Source organism: Vitis vinifera, chromosome 2 (genome assembly GCF_030704535.1).
Source record: "Vitis vinifera cultivar Pinot Noir 40024 chromosome 2, ASM3070453v1".
In the NCBI taxonomy this organism is placed as follows: Eukaryota; Viridiplantae; Streptophyta; class Magnoliopsida; order Vitales; family Vitaceae; genus Vitis; species Vitis vinifera.
In genome coordinates, this window is record NC_081806.1 from 4937308 (window position 1) to 4954256 (window position 16949).

General features: G+C 40.0%; 2 protein-coding genes across 2 annotated transcripts; one reads left to right on the forward strand and one right to left on the reverse strand.

Annotated features, from left to right (window-relative positions):
• Nucleotides 1-11141: 11141 nt before the first annotated feature.
• Nucleotides 11142-13167, reverse strand: LOC100250621 (protein INAPERTURATE POLLEN1). Its single transcript, XM_010648242.3, has 2 exons — nucleotides 12587-13167; nucleotides 11142-12469 (listed from the first exon to the last, which is right to left on the reverse strand). Exons 1-2 carry the CDS (start codon nucleotides 12600-12602, stop codon nucleotides 11682-11684), a joined length of 804 nt encoding a protein of 267 aa, XP_010646544.1. The 5' UTR covers nucleotides 12603-13167; the 3' UTR covers nucleotides 11142-11681.
• A 1726-nt stretch (nucleotides 13168-14893) lies between these two features.
• On the forward strand, nucleotides 14894-16829 carry LOC100854486 (probable xyloglucan galactosyltransferase GT19). The gene has a single exon (XM_003631389.4). It carries the CDS (start codon nucleotides 15345-15347, stop codon nucleotides 16677-16679), a length of 1335 nt encoding a protein of 444 aa, XP_003631437.2. The 5' UTR covers nucleotides 14894-15344; the 3' UTR covers nucleotides 16680-16829.
• Nucleotides 16830-16949: the final 120 nt, after the last annotated feature.

Genomic DNA, 16949 nt, shown 5'->3' on the forward strand with positions numbered 1-16949 from the left:
TGATTAAGACGAATCTCTCAAAAAAAATGTAAATGTGAAAACCTGCCTTTCACATTTCTGTAATGAAAATATGAGCATTAAGTCGAAAATCGAATCAAGAATTGTATAAAGAATGGGGTATTGGGCTCATGATAGGTGTATGATGTAAAAAGATGATCATGATCAATGAACATATCTCAAAGCATCAAGTGACAACAAAGTGAAAGGATGTGCCAAGTTAAGAAAGGGGGACAAAAGCCCTATGAGAAAACATGCTAAACTCATCGAGTGAAAAGAATAATCTAAGGCGACATGACAAAAGGTGATCCAATCGATACTGAAACTAGTAGAGATCTCTAAGCACTCTTAACTAGAAACCAAAAGAGAAAACACTCAATCCAAGTAGTGACTAAGGCAGCCCTAAAGGCTCTCAAATGCACCCACGTGTAAGGAAGAAATCTTAATAAAAGGATCTAAGCTCATCCTACAAGGTTAAGGTGGCTCTAAAAAGAGAAATATAGGCTTTCAGGGGTCCTTAGTCGAAGCGATCATACCCTTCGGTGGTACACAACCCTCTGCACGCCTCCGAGAGACGAGGCGTTTCCATGCAAGACGATCATCATTTCCACACATGCACTATCTCGCATCCTAGAAGGGCTCTTATGGTGAAGGCTTTTGTAATGGTTGGCGTATCTCATAACTCTGGTTACTCATCGACGATCTAAGGTACACAATGAGTGGTATGAGTGCATCTGAAAATCCTATAAAACTAAAAAGAAAACACATCGACCACACAAATGTCCTGAAACCTAGCTCTGAGTTATATAAGTCTTCAAAGGTTGGACTCCAATTAACATCAACGTGTTGGCCAGCTCCAAAATGCTCCCAAACATAGATATAACCCATAACTAGACCCTACTCCTAATCACTAGCTCAGTCGAAGAGCAAATAAAGTAACAGGTCTCATATCAAATACGAGATCAAGGAAAACAAGGTCAATCGAGATTAGGGGCTTAAAGATAAGGGGATAGGTGTGTGTCCCACATAGACAAGCAACTCATGCAATCACACGAAATAAGAAAAGTCATGCAACAGACAATCATGCAAAGTACATGCATATCATCCAAATCTACACATAAGCTAAACAAGAAATATGATAATCGCGATGAATATCTAGCAAGAATAACATGTTCCATGATAATCATGATAATATACAACCAAGAGAATCAAACATGTCAAGATGAATGAGATAAGCAACAAGAAGAATGTACATGTCAAGGTGAGCAGAGTAATCATACATTAAGAAGAGTCGATATATGAGGATAGTAAAAAAGGTCAATCAATATAATCAACACGCCAATGCCTTAAAAACAAATACAATAACCAAACATGCATCAATGATAATGATACTAAGAGCTCTCAATGTATAATCAATAGTCAAGCAAACACATGCACAAAGAGAGGTGGGTACCCATTGATCGACCAATCAAACGCCACATTTGTCTTAAACTAAGTTTAAGCTTGACCCAGTGGAGTTGCCATTTTGTGGACCCCGTATTTCTGCGCATGCACTTTCACTCGATTATGAACTCACTTTTTATTTAAAAAAGATTTATTTTTTAGAAAATGACTTGGAGTCACCACTTATAAGAAAGAAAACCCTAAGTGTGACTCCTTATTTGGAAAAAATGGTTTGCAAAAAACCAAATCTGGGTTCAAGGGTCAGGTTACTTATTGGGAATGTACGGTAAAGACTATAACACCCCTCTAAGCTCCTAAAATGGGTTTCTACTAAATAAGATAAAGCAAGTGTAGCAATTGATAGATTAAACATAGATACCAAACGAATATTATTCTAGAAATAAATAAATAAACAAGAAAGGCAAGGTGTGTACCTAAGTAGCAAGCTAATCGCTTCATGGAAAACAAGGGTTAATAAACGAATACAGAATAATCGCATGTGTCATAGAGCAAATCAAAGTCAATCGATATTCAATCATAGATGTTGGGTCCCACCAATGCCTAGATTATTCTTGCACAAATTAATTTCATGAATTCCATTATTTGAAATTATGAAATTTATTCACGCTTATTTTAAAACATTTAAAAAATAAGGAAGATGTGAAAAATGCTTGCCGAAAAGAAAATAGCAACAAATTTTATTAAAAATGGGACTTTTGGGACCTAAAAATTCTAATGATGAAAATTTGTAGAGTCAAAACAAGATTTTTTGAAAACCAATTTCCAAATACATGCATGAAGATGGATGAAGAAACATATGAGTTTTAAAAATGAGCATAGGAGGGTGGCCATGCATGACCCTAGGCCTAGGGTGTCACTGGGGTTGCACTGTTGGCGTGCCATTTCCTTTAATAACAACATGTAATCTCGGTATAAATGAAGTTTGGGGCGAATTTGGCGACTTGGAACATGAATCATAACCGATAGAGCCTTCATCATGACAAAAAAACCATATTCTCCATGGTTATTTTGTCTATCACAGTTCACTGCCAATTTCTAGCCATCCAATTTGCTTTAAATCAATCTCGCATTTCTCAAGGAGGAAAGCAATAGCAGTCAAACTCATAGAGATGACATCTTCCACCTCTATACAAAATGTCAACTCTACTTGTCGGACCTCTTGAAGCAACTGAAATAACAAGAAGCCCATCAAGTGATCCATCAAATCCATTAGGGTATTCAATTGATAGCCCGACACCTGTAAGAACACTTTGAGTTGCAGATCACAAACTATTAAACTTGTCAGGCTCTAGAAAATGAGTGAAATGATCATCAAGTGTGGCAAACATCTTCCTTATTGCCATATATGTTGTTTCTTGTGTGTTCATTGGCTCATTACGTAGTGCATTTTCTCTGTAGTGAAACCACTTGTGACCACTAAATGCTTTGTCAACATATGCACGGTCAATTGTCTTCCATGCCTCTAAGGAAAAAAGAGATTTTCTTCAGTGAGGGCCCAGAAAGATGTCCTACTAACGTCAACAGAAACTGACATAACCAGCATCACTCCAACAACTAATCGAACAAAATGAACAATCATGATGCTTAAACTCTTCTAAACAATTTAATTCTTTCTGAAGAATGGTAGTACATTTTCTCAATTTAGGACGCAATCCATAACTTACTGAAAACAAACCGCACCGGAATGAAGAGTTTTCATTGAGTCTTGCCATTGGCTGAAGTAAGAAGTTGACTTTGGAATTTCCCTCATAATTTCCAACTAGATTGCAACTTTTTTGCCTATCAATACCATTTTTGCTTATACATAACAAGGGACTCCACTGTTGAGGCTGTCCAATTCTTTGTGGTAGTGAGTTTTATGATGGAGTCTGAAGAATATTGGAGCAATGGGGAAGTGGAAGAGAAAGAGACACAACAGTGAAGCTTCTAAGTGCCTCCATTCACATGGAAATTTGGCAATTTAACATGCTTAGGAACTATATCATTCTACCAGCCCGCGTAGTGACTCTAAGTATTGCAAGGTGGCCATGCAAACTGAACCCATGTGTGTGCGAGCCCGTGATGGAATGGTTGATTGGAAAATTGTGTGAGAACTATAGAACTTGAACTCTCATCATAATATGGGAGAGGTTCCAAGTATTGAATATGTTATGATTAAGAACAAGAAGAAACATGACATGTCTGCATTGAAGTGGTCATGCATGTGGGCTGCGCGCCTATGGGAAAGAATGGGAAGAAGTTTAAGTAGAGAAAATAGTGAGAAAAATGGGTTTGGATGTGGGATGAATGGAAGAGGTAGAAAGAGAAATGGGTTTACAGGGTTAGGTGTTGGGTGGAGCTACAGGTAGTGGGAGAAGTGGGATTAGTGGGTATGAAAGATGGAGATGTGGGTATGGTGATGGGTATGGTGGATTGGAGATATGAATGGTGGAGAAGAGGTAGGTGCTCAATATGAGGAAGGAAAGATGTTGAGGGTGGTGGTCAAATGGGAAGTGAGCAGTGGTATGGAGACGGGTTCGGTGGGTATGAAGGGTGGTCATAGATGTATAATTCCCGTGCACATGGATAGGAAATGAGTAGCGGGGCAACAGGTTGGGCATGTGAATGAGGTTGAAGGTGAGAGTGTAGTGATGGGTTTGATGGATGGGTTGAAGGTAGTAGATATGGAGATGAGGAAAATGATGAGCTAGTCATAAGGCTTTAAGCGTGGAGCAAATAGGTTGGGGATTCAGATTTGATGGAGGACTTTGAAAAGGGTTTAGGAGGTCATGCACGCATGAGTCGCCTACACCAAGGTAGGATAGAAAACAAATGAGTGGGGAATGAATAGTGGAGGAGATAGGTTGGGTGAGTATGCGAGGGGGAATTTTGTTTGAGATTTGGGTTTGATGGACATGAAAGATGAGGATATGAATGATATAAGATGGGAAAATGGTGGGATTGTGTGGGATAAATTGCCAATGATGAGTACAAAGAATTGGGGTAAGAGTGGTGGAATAGATGTTGCATGAGTGAGAACCACAATTGCATTGCACCATATTGATAGCCCAAATATTTCAGTCATTGTGGGCAACGGTTGCATGTCACCAAAATCATTGTTATGCTTGTCCAACGTATCAAGATACAAAACAATATATGGAGAGATTTTCTTAATCAAACTTTTAACAGAGTGAAGGATCTTCTCATTCTAGCGTTGGTCTAACCAAGATGGTAGAAAACTCGGAGTGTCAATGATCATTACCTTACTCCCCCGAACTGTTCCCATAACACCCTGAACTTTCTTTGTACACAACTCTTGTCCTTCCAAGAACCATGATTGTGCAAGAGAAATTGAGGGGCTACTGCCTTGCAGCCTCAAGCTGCTCAGTCATGGCACTAACACGGTCAAAGCCGAAGGCACCAACATGGCCTTCATTCTTCTCTTGTAGTTGTTCATCCAATCCAAGTCTGTACAAGATTTGAGCCATGACAACATTATAGGGAGTCTGCCCGAGTTTATGAGCAAGCTGGGATGTGGTTCCATTCACTCGAGGCTGGTACACCTTATGCAAAGCAAGTTCCAAAAGTGGGACAATATGCTCAAGGGCAATAGGATGAGCAAGATGAGGACTAGGATTTGGAGATCTTCTAGATGATGAAGCAGCCTATTCTATGGGACGAGTTTCCCGTTTTTCGTTCCCTTGAATTTTTTTCAATAGCAGAAACTTTCTTGGTACATTGCTCTATCTCACTCTTTTCAATAGCGGAATCTTATACAGTAGATGACCTTCCTGTCCTTGAAGCAGAAACCCATTCATCCTCAGGAGTATATATACCATCAGAAATGACTTTTGGTTTAGCGCTTTCACCATGATGCTCTGATTCCCACCTCATAGGACTCTCTTCTGACTCTCTACTCTAGCTGTCTAGATGTTTTGTAACTAAGTTAGCCAAAGTATTTCCCTGTTCCTTTAACATCTTCCTCTCTGTTCAGCTTCTCAAACCTTACCACCCAAATAAATCTCAACTGTCCTCAGCATCCATGAGCCATTTTTAGCATTCCCACAACTAGATGGGCATGCTGTAACTTTTCATACCCATAGCCTGAGAATATATCTCCTGCAGTTCCTTGCTCTCTCATGTAGAGATGGGAAATCCGACGCACACCATGTCCAAGTACTAGGAACAGAGGAAGATAGCAAAACAAAGCACAAAAGGTAGGAACAAAATGGACCCATAAAAGCCAAATTTCATGTTTCAATCAACGAGCTTAGATGCAAGGGGTGGGCCAAAATGGATTTCAAATGGGTTTCAAAGGAAAATCAAGACATGATTGCCAACATCTCATATAAAATCTCAAAACAGAGCCCATAAAACAGGTTAGAAATCAAGCATAAAATGAGTGCAAGCAAACTCAGATTCTATAAAAATATGCAAAAGTCCCCAATGCTTACATTCAGGCATCAAAATAAAATCCCATTATACATAGAAAACATAATAAAATGGTATGAGAACGAAGGAATTGATAGCTTATAGACATCATACCTGTGTTGTTCCCTTTCAAGACGACTCCTCTATGTGTTTCCTCCTCCTAAAACCAGGTATCTCTTCCTGCAACTCTATCTCCCTTTGAACCTACTTCAATTCTGGTTTTCATCCCTCGCACTCTATACCTAATGCTCAGTTCACCATTTTTACTCTCCCTAGAAAAACGATTGGTTCCCCTTCCCAAAATACTCAACTCATCTATCTCAAACTCTCCTGATCTTTGTTGGTTTTCCTCCCAATCTCTTCTGGCACCGGTTTGCAGCTATCAATTTTTTTTTTATGGTTCTTTTTTTGCTCAGATTTCTTACCATCCAAGCTCACTCCCAACGGCCTCTGAATCCTTATGCCACCTATCATATGCTGGTTGCTTCAAGAAAATGTCTTTTCCAGCCCACTCTTTCATACACATGCTGCCAAAACTTCTTAAAATGTGGTAAAAATATGCTTCAAAAATAATAATAATAATAATAATAATACCTAGACAAAAAATGAGGGTTTACAATATCAAATAGTATGAGCTAGGGTAAATGAATTATTTCTTAGGGTATGCAAGTCAAATCGGGGGAGCTAGGGCGTTGGAGAGAATAATCAGCTCAAAACTATACATTGCACCCTCCAACACGCTATTTCCAGCATCTTTGAAGGGTATGCCCTTGCTCACACGCAAAGAATAAGTTCGAGTTTATTCATTGATAATCTTTTTTTTTTTTTGGTACAAGAGCTCCAACCCTTGAGTACTTTGAATGTGATATTTATTTATTTATTTATTTATATAAATATGTTTTAAAGTTATAACATTGGATTTGAAAGCTAATATTTGTATTTTTTAGCTTTTGACTTATGTTGGCATGGATGATTGGATTTTGCTCCAAATGTGAAAACAGGTTATGCATGCAGAGGCATAGAGGATGCAATGCTCCATCACCATCATCAGTGACCTCACAATGAGCTGAATATTTATGAGTGACACAATTTTCTAGACTTAATGGGCGCTTCAACATGGCCCTCGACCAAGTCCTTGAGTCTAGGCATCTGTAGGGACCCCTCCTCCTGAAAACACGTGCCACACACCTCATAGTGACACGTAGCACGCATACCATCTGGATCATCCCATCCGGATACACATGACGCACCCTCATATCCGGCCTGCCTCAAGAAATGTCAAACGACACTTATAAGCATAAAACATCCGAACGGCTTCCACGATACATCCGGATGACCAGCATAGTCTATCCGGATATAATGGTCTGGATCATTGACTGAAGTAGGCAAGTCTCACACGTTATCACAACAGCCTGTCACGACCCACGTTCCACCACCTGCAGAGAGAAGGAACAAGATGAAGTGACAACAAGTCATTTCACACAATCTCTGTCAGCCGCCCGTAGGGTGATGATAGCCCTGCCACCACGTAGTGTCATCATGACAGCACAAAATATTTCCGCACCATTAAAAAAGGAATCAAAGCTTCTGATACTATATATGTCAACCTTCACACAAAGAGGAAGGTAAGCTTGTGATACCTAGTAAAAGGTCAACTGATTTATCTCTCTCTCTGACCATGGCTGACAAAACCATCGGAGGGTGCGTCCGGACACCCCGTCCGGACGCCTTTTGCAGGTGGAACGACTGAATCAAGAACCTATATTGATTGAGATCATGCGTTCATCCAGTTTGGCAACTACGTGGATCGTCAGGGACGCGAGGTATCAACAACATCTAGAATTATAGACCGCATCCCATAAAATACGTCGGTGCCCAACATTTCAATTTCCATGGATGTTTGCTATCATTGGCCAGATTCGTAGTTATGTTTTGAGCCAGTTTGGTCTTTCAATTCAGTAGACTTTGATTTTCAAAGTAAGATTATTCAAATGATTCAAATGCATCAAGTTTGTATCCAGTAGCTTTCATGAATCCAAATTGTTTCAGCATCGCACAGACGTTTGACTCATTCCTCCCAATAAATCGGGTGTCAATTTTCTTCTCGGTCACTTCAAAGAAAAGTTATAAAATGCCACACATACTGCTCCTTCTGTAACTTTTACAAGCTATGTTGGGCTCCCGGAAAGTACTAAAAGATTTGTACGCTTTATGAATTTTTGGTTTTTTTTTTTTACTTCAAGTTTTTCACAAACAACAAAATAAAAAACAAATTTACACCTTTTTAACGTGGCATGTACTTCATAATAGTAGAATTATCTCCCTTCGTATAATATGAGGTAATGCATAGTGCTTCTGAGCCCCTCTTGGAGCTTATCATAGATGGAGTTGCTGCCAATTATTGAGACAGAGCCAGTCATTTTCCTCAACAGTGGGGTCTCTGTATTGTGCTCATTGTAATAACCCGATAATTAGCAAGTCCTGGTTTTTTGTTGTTGGCTTCTCCCAGTGGTCCAAAGCAAGTTGTTCGTTTGTTTGTTTCACACTTGCCATAAAGAAAGTAGCACAAGGGTCAGAGCCACAATATCAAGCTGCTACGTCTTCTGTGTTTCTTTCATTGCTGTGCATCTGTCAAGTTCTTATATATCAAACTCAAAATGTTGAAAGGACATGTGACCTTTCGGAGGAACATGGTTTTATTTAGCATACTGACCATATACAAAGGGAGTATTCACAATTCAGAAATAGACAGGCTGGTCCTAGCTTGTTATCAACTAATTTGATCAATTATTAGATATCTTCTTGTCGGCCACTTGGCGATTTGTCAAACTCACATGTGAGTAGAATGACAGTGTTTTTTAATTATACCGTCTTCTGGACTGATACATACGAGGATTTCATGAACCTTCAAAGGAAAAGAGGTGGGGCCAGCGTTAGGCAGCATCAAGAGCCACCTTATACTTTTGGCTTTGGATTCCATTTACACCATGTTCTCAGCAGTGCCTGAACTATTCATTCAATTTCCTCAAATGCTTAACATGGTGGCCCTCACTATCTTGGCTACTAAAATATCATTTCACTTTTTCCTTTTCCGGCCTTCCAGACTTTGTCTCTACATGGAAACCAGATGAATTTATGCAGTGAAATTTCTTGATCACAAGCAGAACAGAGCTGGAATCTGCTTACTAACAGATTTACTAGGAATGATACGACTGCTTAAATTGATGAGCAAAACTGTGACTGTCAAACAGGATTATTGACATAGAGATTGAAATTAAGTTTCTTGTATTTTCCTTTTTCCAATGGAGAAACAAACAGTATTAAAGATCTTGATCTGGGTCTGTCCAAGTTGACCTGCAGATGGTCTGGACACAATTGAGAAGACTGGCTTGTGGAGACACAAATCTCTGTCATGGGGATGAGTTGGAATCCACGTTGGGGGAAACTAAACTTGCAGAACACGGGGTCCCAATGTATTTATTCATGTGTGTTATCACTAATTCCACTTACAGAAAAACCGCTTTCATGGACTGTATCAACAACCCCACATGTTCCTTTACATACATTAAAAGACCTCTTTTCAGTATCAGTGTCTCCTGCCTAGCAGAAACCACAAACCTAACGTTTTGTAAGATACTTAGAGATCGCTTTGGCACCATGACAGCACTGAAGTCTCCTTATTTTATGCTTAGAGTCAAGTATTTTAGGGTCTTAATAGATTGGCTAAAGCATGTGTGGTGGCTTGGAACAGATAAGGAAATGACGCACATTCCCATGTGTTGTTCTAGATTTGTACTTTAATAGTGATCATTGTGGATAAGGAGAACTCAAGTGACAAGATTAGGAAGTGGGAATAATATATTTTGTTGCCAACTAATTAAACATAGTATATAGATGATGATTAAAATATCTTCTCCAATGAGTCCCTCTGCAACTCCCTATGTCTCTTTCTCCACAAAATCTTAAAGTATTCCTTATTAGAAACAATGCCTAGTTCTATGTGGAGATTGGCATGGCCAAAGCATCATGACTATTAAATTTCCATGCAATGCATCCATTCAGGCAACAGCTTCAAATTTCAAGGCAATAAAATACAGTAATGTGTAAATAACTAAGTTCAGGTGAAATTTGATCGGCTCCATCCAGTAATTAGAACATACAGAGAAAAAAAGGAAAAAAAGAAGGCACATAGTCCAGCATAAGGCACAGCTGTTAATAGTAAGGAAGGGAAGAACGTGAGAGCTGCCATATTATTTTTCGTGTTTTTACTGCTTCTATTGTAATATGATTGTTACATTATTGGTACAAGATAGGACATGGTTGCAAGTGGTTTATACTTCAGAGAAGGTGCCTTGAGAAGCCCAGTCCATTGGAGGTGCTAAATGAAAAATGGAAATCTAATCCTTAGCTCCAAAATTTTCCTGCTAGTTCAAGTGAATCTCCCATATAACACACAGCTATATTGTTTCTCTGCATCTCTGCACTCCATTCTAGTTTCGCAATTTTGGTCATTCCATGAATGTATTAACAACGGTTTCAACTAAGCTGTGATATCCAAGATTTCTTCAAGTGATACGCGTAATCAATCAGCATTGGCAAAGGGAAGAAACACAAAAAAAAAACCCCAGGGAATAGGCCTCCCCAATATCCTGATTGGCTAGATAATCAGCAACATAGATTCTCCCTGTATGCTGATCACTCTCCCACTGAGGCTTTACATAACAAGACTTTGACTAAGAGTGATTCCTCAAATCAACCACAGAATACCATTCTTCCTAGGAACAATGTTGTAATAAAGGATGAATCTCTGAGGTTTAAAACAAAGCACATGTAGAGGAACCCGAAGATTTTTTAGCAGAGATGCTACCATTGCTCAAATATTTTCCAAAGAAACTAATTCAAACAATTGATTTATATGTGATATCGTCATCGCTTGGTATTTATTTTATGTACTTACAAGGTAAGAACCCTAAAATTACAGTGCAAAGTGTAACCTGAGTTGTGCACTTAAACACAATCTTTCTTGGAAGTTGGAACCTTTGTGGCATTACAATGATTAGATAAAAGCATGTTATTTCTCATACAGTTGCTAATTTCTATCCTTAAAAACACTTAAGGCAGATTAAAATTCAGTTCTTGAAAACGAAAATGAGAATAAAAATGAATTTGAAGTTTGCATCTGTGTTTGGCAATGTTGTGGCAGTCTATATAATAGCTTAATGACATGAGAATAATCTCTTATTCAAGCCTCAAAAACAATATTTCTCCATGCCAATATAACTGAAACTATTAACATAAGATGATGTAGCAAGAAACAGACTGATTTTTATCATCAAATGAGCATCGATTCTTACATTCAAAACAGAACAGATTCTAGAACGCCAGTTGGCAGCATTCCAGAATTGCAAATAACTACTAAAAAGATGAAAGTTGACAACATAGTTTTTCGCTCTCTTGAAGAACCCACTGCAATAACACAAGACATGATTGAACAAGGCATTCCCAGATAATTATGCCGAACTATGAATTTGAAAATTCCCTAAAGAAAAAGGTACCACCAGGCTGGTTCAGTGTAATTGGTGATCAAAACAACCGATAATCACACAAAATGACTAATAACTTGAAATAGAATTGAATGGGAAAAGCAAAACTCTTACCCAAAAAATCCAAACAGAAACCTTCTACTCCAAGACATGCAAGAAAGCTCAGAGTAGAGGACAAGAGAAGGACCCAGCAAAAGAGTGTCCAAGAATCTCACATTGCGGAGCAAGAACAGAAAAGGGAAAAATCTGAACTCGCAAGTAAAATTTTCAGTTGATAGGAACCGTGCAGCGTTCAAATTCACTGAGCAATTCATGATCCCTGAAGCCCACAAAGAACTGGGCAAGCCCTTCAAGAAACAGAGCCGCCTGATAAACATTCGTTTCGCCGATGATCTCTGCAAGAACGCTCTTTCTGAGCCTATTGGCATCCAAGAACACTCCCAGCATCTCATCCATCTGACCCATTACTGCCTTTCCAATCACGGCTTTAGCCCCCTCTCTTTTCCCCTGAAACAGCCCCCAGTCAGTTGCAACCCGATCAAATAGCCCCAACTGTGCATTCCTCACCCGAGCCACAAGCGCTGGAACCATAAGCCTTAAAGCACACTCGATTTGCTCGATCCGGGCCATCAGGGTTTCTGAAGGATTCTTCCAGGCCATCAAAATCTGCCATGGTGTGTCGCAGAAACTACAAGTCTCTCCAACTTCATGGTCACCATCATCATCGTCGTCATCACCATCATCGAGGAATGATCGGAGCAGGTTGGTGAAGAGGTAGGGGTGGAAGTCGCCGAGCCATAGGAAAGGCTTCTCGAGGGAATTACGCCATTCGGGGTAGAGCAGTTGTGCAACATCGTTGGAGGCGGCGAGGTCAAGGGCTTCGTAGTAGGCCTGAAAATGGTGGTGAACCATCTCCACGTGGGTGGAGAGATTACTGGGAGAAGAGGACAGCATGGCGCGGCGAAGAAGTGGAAGAAGAGTGTTGTTGAGGGCATGGATCCATTGAGCGTAGTAGTCCTTGAATGGGCGACAGGCTTTCTTGCGGCTGAAGAGAGCTGTTCATCAATGGAAGATGAAAGGAATAAAGCTTAGGTTAGAGGTTCTTGAAGAATGTGAAAAGAAGACAAAGGGAGAAGAAGAAGGTGGAGAGAGAGAGAGAGAGAGAGATTTACCTAGTGATTTCTTCATCGTAGATAGGTGCAATTCTTCTTCTGGGAGTGTGTGGCTGTGTTCTTGGGTGTGTTTCTTTGCTGCATAGGAGAAAGACAGGGAGGGTGGTTTTGGAGGGAGAAGGTTTTGAAAGGGCAGTTGCTTTTAACGGCTTCTCTAGCTTACTGTGCTTCAAATCCAATACAAAATTCAAAGCCCCTAAAGGGATCCAACTCCCACCCCACAAATATACTCAATCCTTTCAAGATTATTCTTATAGAAATTGAACTGGGAATTTTGTTTAAATCTCTTCTAACTACATTAACATATTCCTCAGTATTTCGCACAAACACAAACATGACATCAGCCTATTCAGAGAGAGAAAAAAACACGGACGGACACAGTCATGATACCCACTGAAGGGCGGACCTAAACAATGGGCTCGGGAGAAGCCCTTAAAGGCTAGAACTTGCCCCATAACAAATTTCTTGGGTCCATGATCGAGTGCTTCAAGGCCAAACAAACATAGACCCATTGCCATTACCGGACATCTTTTTGCAAGTAGAGAATCAGACGCTCTCTTCAACTCAAGTTTCACGGTTGGAGAGAAAAGCAGGTCCAACATTTATGTTTTCCATTTCATTCAAAACTTATTTCAAGAGCTTATATAAAAAGATTGATAGGAGGATACTGTCCTTAAATACCAGTCAGGGTAATTCAAGCATTTACTTGCATATTTCGGAGGATATTCCCCCATTATCCCACCTCCTTAAAAATAGGAACTTGAAGATCGCCGATTTGTCTATATTCCATTTTTATGATGGAACAGGTGACCTAATTGACCATTTGATGCAACGTTGGAATATGTACGGTGCAACGTTGCTATAAGCAGAGGGTTATTACGATGGTCACTTCTGAAAATTTTTTGTCAAAATACAAAATTATTTGCTATAAGGATATAAAAACAATAACAAGAAAATAATAAAAGGGAAAGGAAATATAAATTTTGATTTTAAGGTGGTTTGGCACAACAACCCTGCTTATGTACACAACCACAAGCTTCAATTAAGCTTCGGGATACTCCACTATATCAAGAACTCCTTGATGATATACTTGGTTTCGGTTACCAATAAGCATTTACATTTTTACAAGTGTTCTTTTAATACTTAAAGCAATACCTCAAAAGGAGCTGCCTCGAACACGGACAAACCTACATTTCTCTGAGACAAGCCCCAGTTGGAGTGTAGAATTATTGCAATTATAGCAGGTGGAGGGAGAAGCAAGAAAGTTTCTCGCCCACTAAAGAATGGGAAACCGTCAACTTGTTGAACTATCTGTTAATTTGGAATGTCCAAGCTGGTATTGTCAATGGTCAACTTAATTAATTAACATATGGTCCTTACATGGACTATATTTCAAATGATTTTCCCTAGCTCAAGCTTAGAACATTCTTAATAAAACCACCAAGGCATTTAGGGTAACCACCAAGGCGATCTCTCAAGGGGTACTTTTAGCCATACATGCAAAGGGATGCTAAAAATATTGCTAGGCCCATGGAGAATAGGATGGACCTAGAAGTTGACCTTTATAAATTGATGCAAGGCCCATGAGTTTAATTAAGCAGTGAAGTTAAATATCTTTCTTTTTGTAATCTCTTCTTATACTTGTCCTCTTAAAGCCACGTGTACACACACTCCCTGTCATTCCATTTCCTTAAAAACTTAGAAATATGGATGTGAAGAATACTAGGAAAGTGGGTTGTAACTCTTATTAATAACATCAAAGCAGGCAAGGATCGGAGGGAGGAAAAATGAAAAATAAAAAATAAAGGAAAAATTCTTAAGACATCATCTTCCACTAATGGAGAAGCTCTACAATACAAAAATTGTGGATTTAATTATGATTTAAGTTTATCCTAAACGTGGTGCGAATATTTTGGGAAAAAATAGGGAAAGAATCGTTTTAAAATAGTATGTAGGCCAATCTACATGTTGGATTTAATGACATAACCACCCTCCGGAATTAATTGAAACAGGCGCAATGCTAGAAAAGTCGGTTACCATTCCCATTAGGTAACTGGCCCCACCAAGTGATTGATTTTCATTGGCCAGATTTTATTTTTTATTTTTATTTTAACTGTTTGCCACTCCTCGTATGCTTTTAATCGAGAGAGACATGACACGTCACACAATATGTTAACCCCTGGTCATAATTAAAATCCCATAGTAATCCATAATAATAAATAACAATAACAATAATAATAATTAAATTATATCTATATATATATATATATATATATATAAAATCTAACTCTGCCTCCGAAGAGTGAAAGATCTTAGCTGTAAATATAGCATATAGACAAAGTCGTGGGCAAAGGGCTTTTGGCTTGATCAAAAAGTGAGAATCAGGGCCACTACAGGTGGAGTCAGGCAGAGCCGTTGCTACCTCGACCGACAATGGTGGGTCAAACCTTCCCACAAATGACAAGTGGGTTATACAGTTAATTAAATAAAACCCCACTATCCATTCCTCTCCGTTTTCCATTTCCATCTCTCTCCATTCACGAACCACAACAAAACAAAGGAAAATTCCTCTTCAATCCATCTCCAGCGTGAATTAGGATTATAAAAAATCTACAGTGAAAAAACACCGGATGCCCAGGGGACTGTAGTGGTGATGCCTTGATAGTGAAACTGAGAGAATTGCACTTTTCTCTTTCCTCAATCCTCATACTCCTTGTTCTTTATCTCTCTTCCCTTAAACCCAGATTTTCTTTTTTCCATGGCGTCCAGACCCAGAATTCTTATCTGGGTCGCCTTCTTTTTTTTCTTTGAGTTCGTATTTTGTGAATCTGTTGTTGACCCAGATGCTCCGGAGTGTACCAACCGCTGGATCCACATCAGACGGCTTCCAACTCGCTTCAATCTTGATCTACTCACCAACTGCTCTGAATACCCTGTTTTTGATGACTTCTGCCCTTACTTAGCCAACCATGGTCTCGGCCAAAAGACCCATAACAATTCTCACAGCTGGTACCGCACCGATCCTTTGATGCTTGAGCTCGTTTTCCATCGACGGATGCTTGAATACCCATGTCTCACCTCCGATCCCAGCGCCGCCGACGCTATCTTCCTCCCTTACTATGGCGGCATCGACGCCATTCGGTACCTCTTTGGTCCTGAAGTCAATTCCAGCTTCGAGCACGGCCTCGAATTGTATGAGTTTCTGCAGCAAGACTCACCGGAGGTGTGGAGCCGTAATGGTGGCCACGATCATTTCACAGTTTTGGCACGCCCAGCCTGGGACTTCTCGCAATCGCTTGACAATGACCCGCCGATATGGGGCACTTCGTTTCTGGAATTGCCGGAGTTTTATAATATAACGGTGCTGACATTGGAGTCCCGGCCATGGCCGTGGCAGGAACAAGCGATTCCTTATCCGACGTCGTTTCACCCAGTAAGTCTCGTGCTGTTGGACTCGTGGGTGCAACGCGTCCGCCGCTCACGGCGGACCACGCTGATGCTGTTTGCTGGCGGAGGAGGGACGTCCTTGTTGCCGAATATTCGCCGGAGCATTAGAAGTGAATGCGAAAATAGTAGCAATTCTGAAAATAGTACTAGAATCGCAGGTGGGTACTCCAAATTGTGTTACATTGTGGATTGCTCTAATGGGATATGCGAGCACGACCCAATTCGGTACATGAAGCCAATGTTGCAGGCCAGCTTTTGCCTGCAGCCTCCAGGTGACACACCCACCAGGAGGTCTACTTTTGATGGAATTCTTGCTGGTTGCATACCAGTTTTCTTCGAGGACTTGACAGCTAAATCTCAGTACGGGTGGCATCTGCCCAGGGAGGAGTTTGGGGAGTTTTCAGTGTTTATACCCAAGGAGGATGTGGTGTTCGGTGGACAGAGGATTTTGGATGTGTTGATGGGCATACCACGAGCAGAAGTGAGGAGAATGAGAGAAAAAGTTATGGAGTTGATGCCAAAAATTCTCTACAGGAAGCATGGGAGTTCACTGGGGTTGAGGACCAGAAAGGATGCATTTGATATTGCTGTTGATGGTACTATCGATAGGATCAAATCTAGACTTGAAAAAGTTTCACTTCAATGATCTGAGAATTCTGTTATACTTCCTGCTGCTGTAATTATTGAAGTTGTTGCTATTGTTTTTCCACTTCTTCCTAAGTTATTCACTGATAAGTTGCAGTGGATATGAGACATTTTGTAGTTCATTCATAACAAATCATTTAATTTTGCACCAGCTTTGTCCCACTTCACTGTCTGAGTCTACTAATTTATTGATGGAGTGATTTTATTGCACAATGCTGCAATAAAAATAAGACCATCTTTCAGAGACACTAGTCATTATCCAGTTGTGAAG

What these genes read in the sequence shown, in the direction of transcription:
- LOC100854486 (XM_003631389.4), top strand. Translation starts at nt 15,345, where the DNA reads ATGGCGTCCAGACCCAGAATTCTTATCTGGGTCGCCTTCTTTTTTTTC.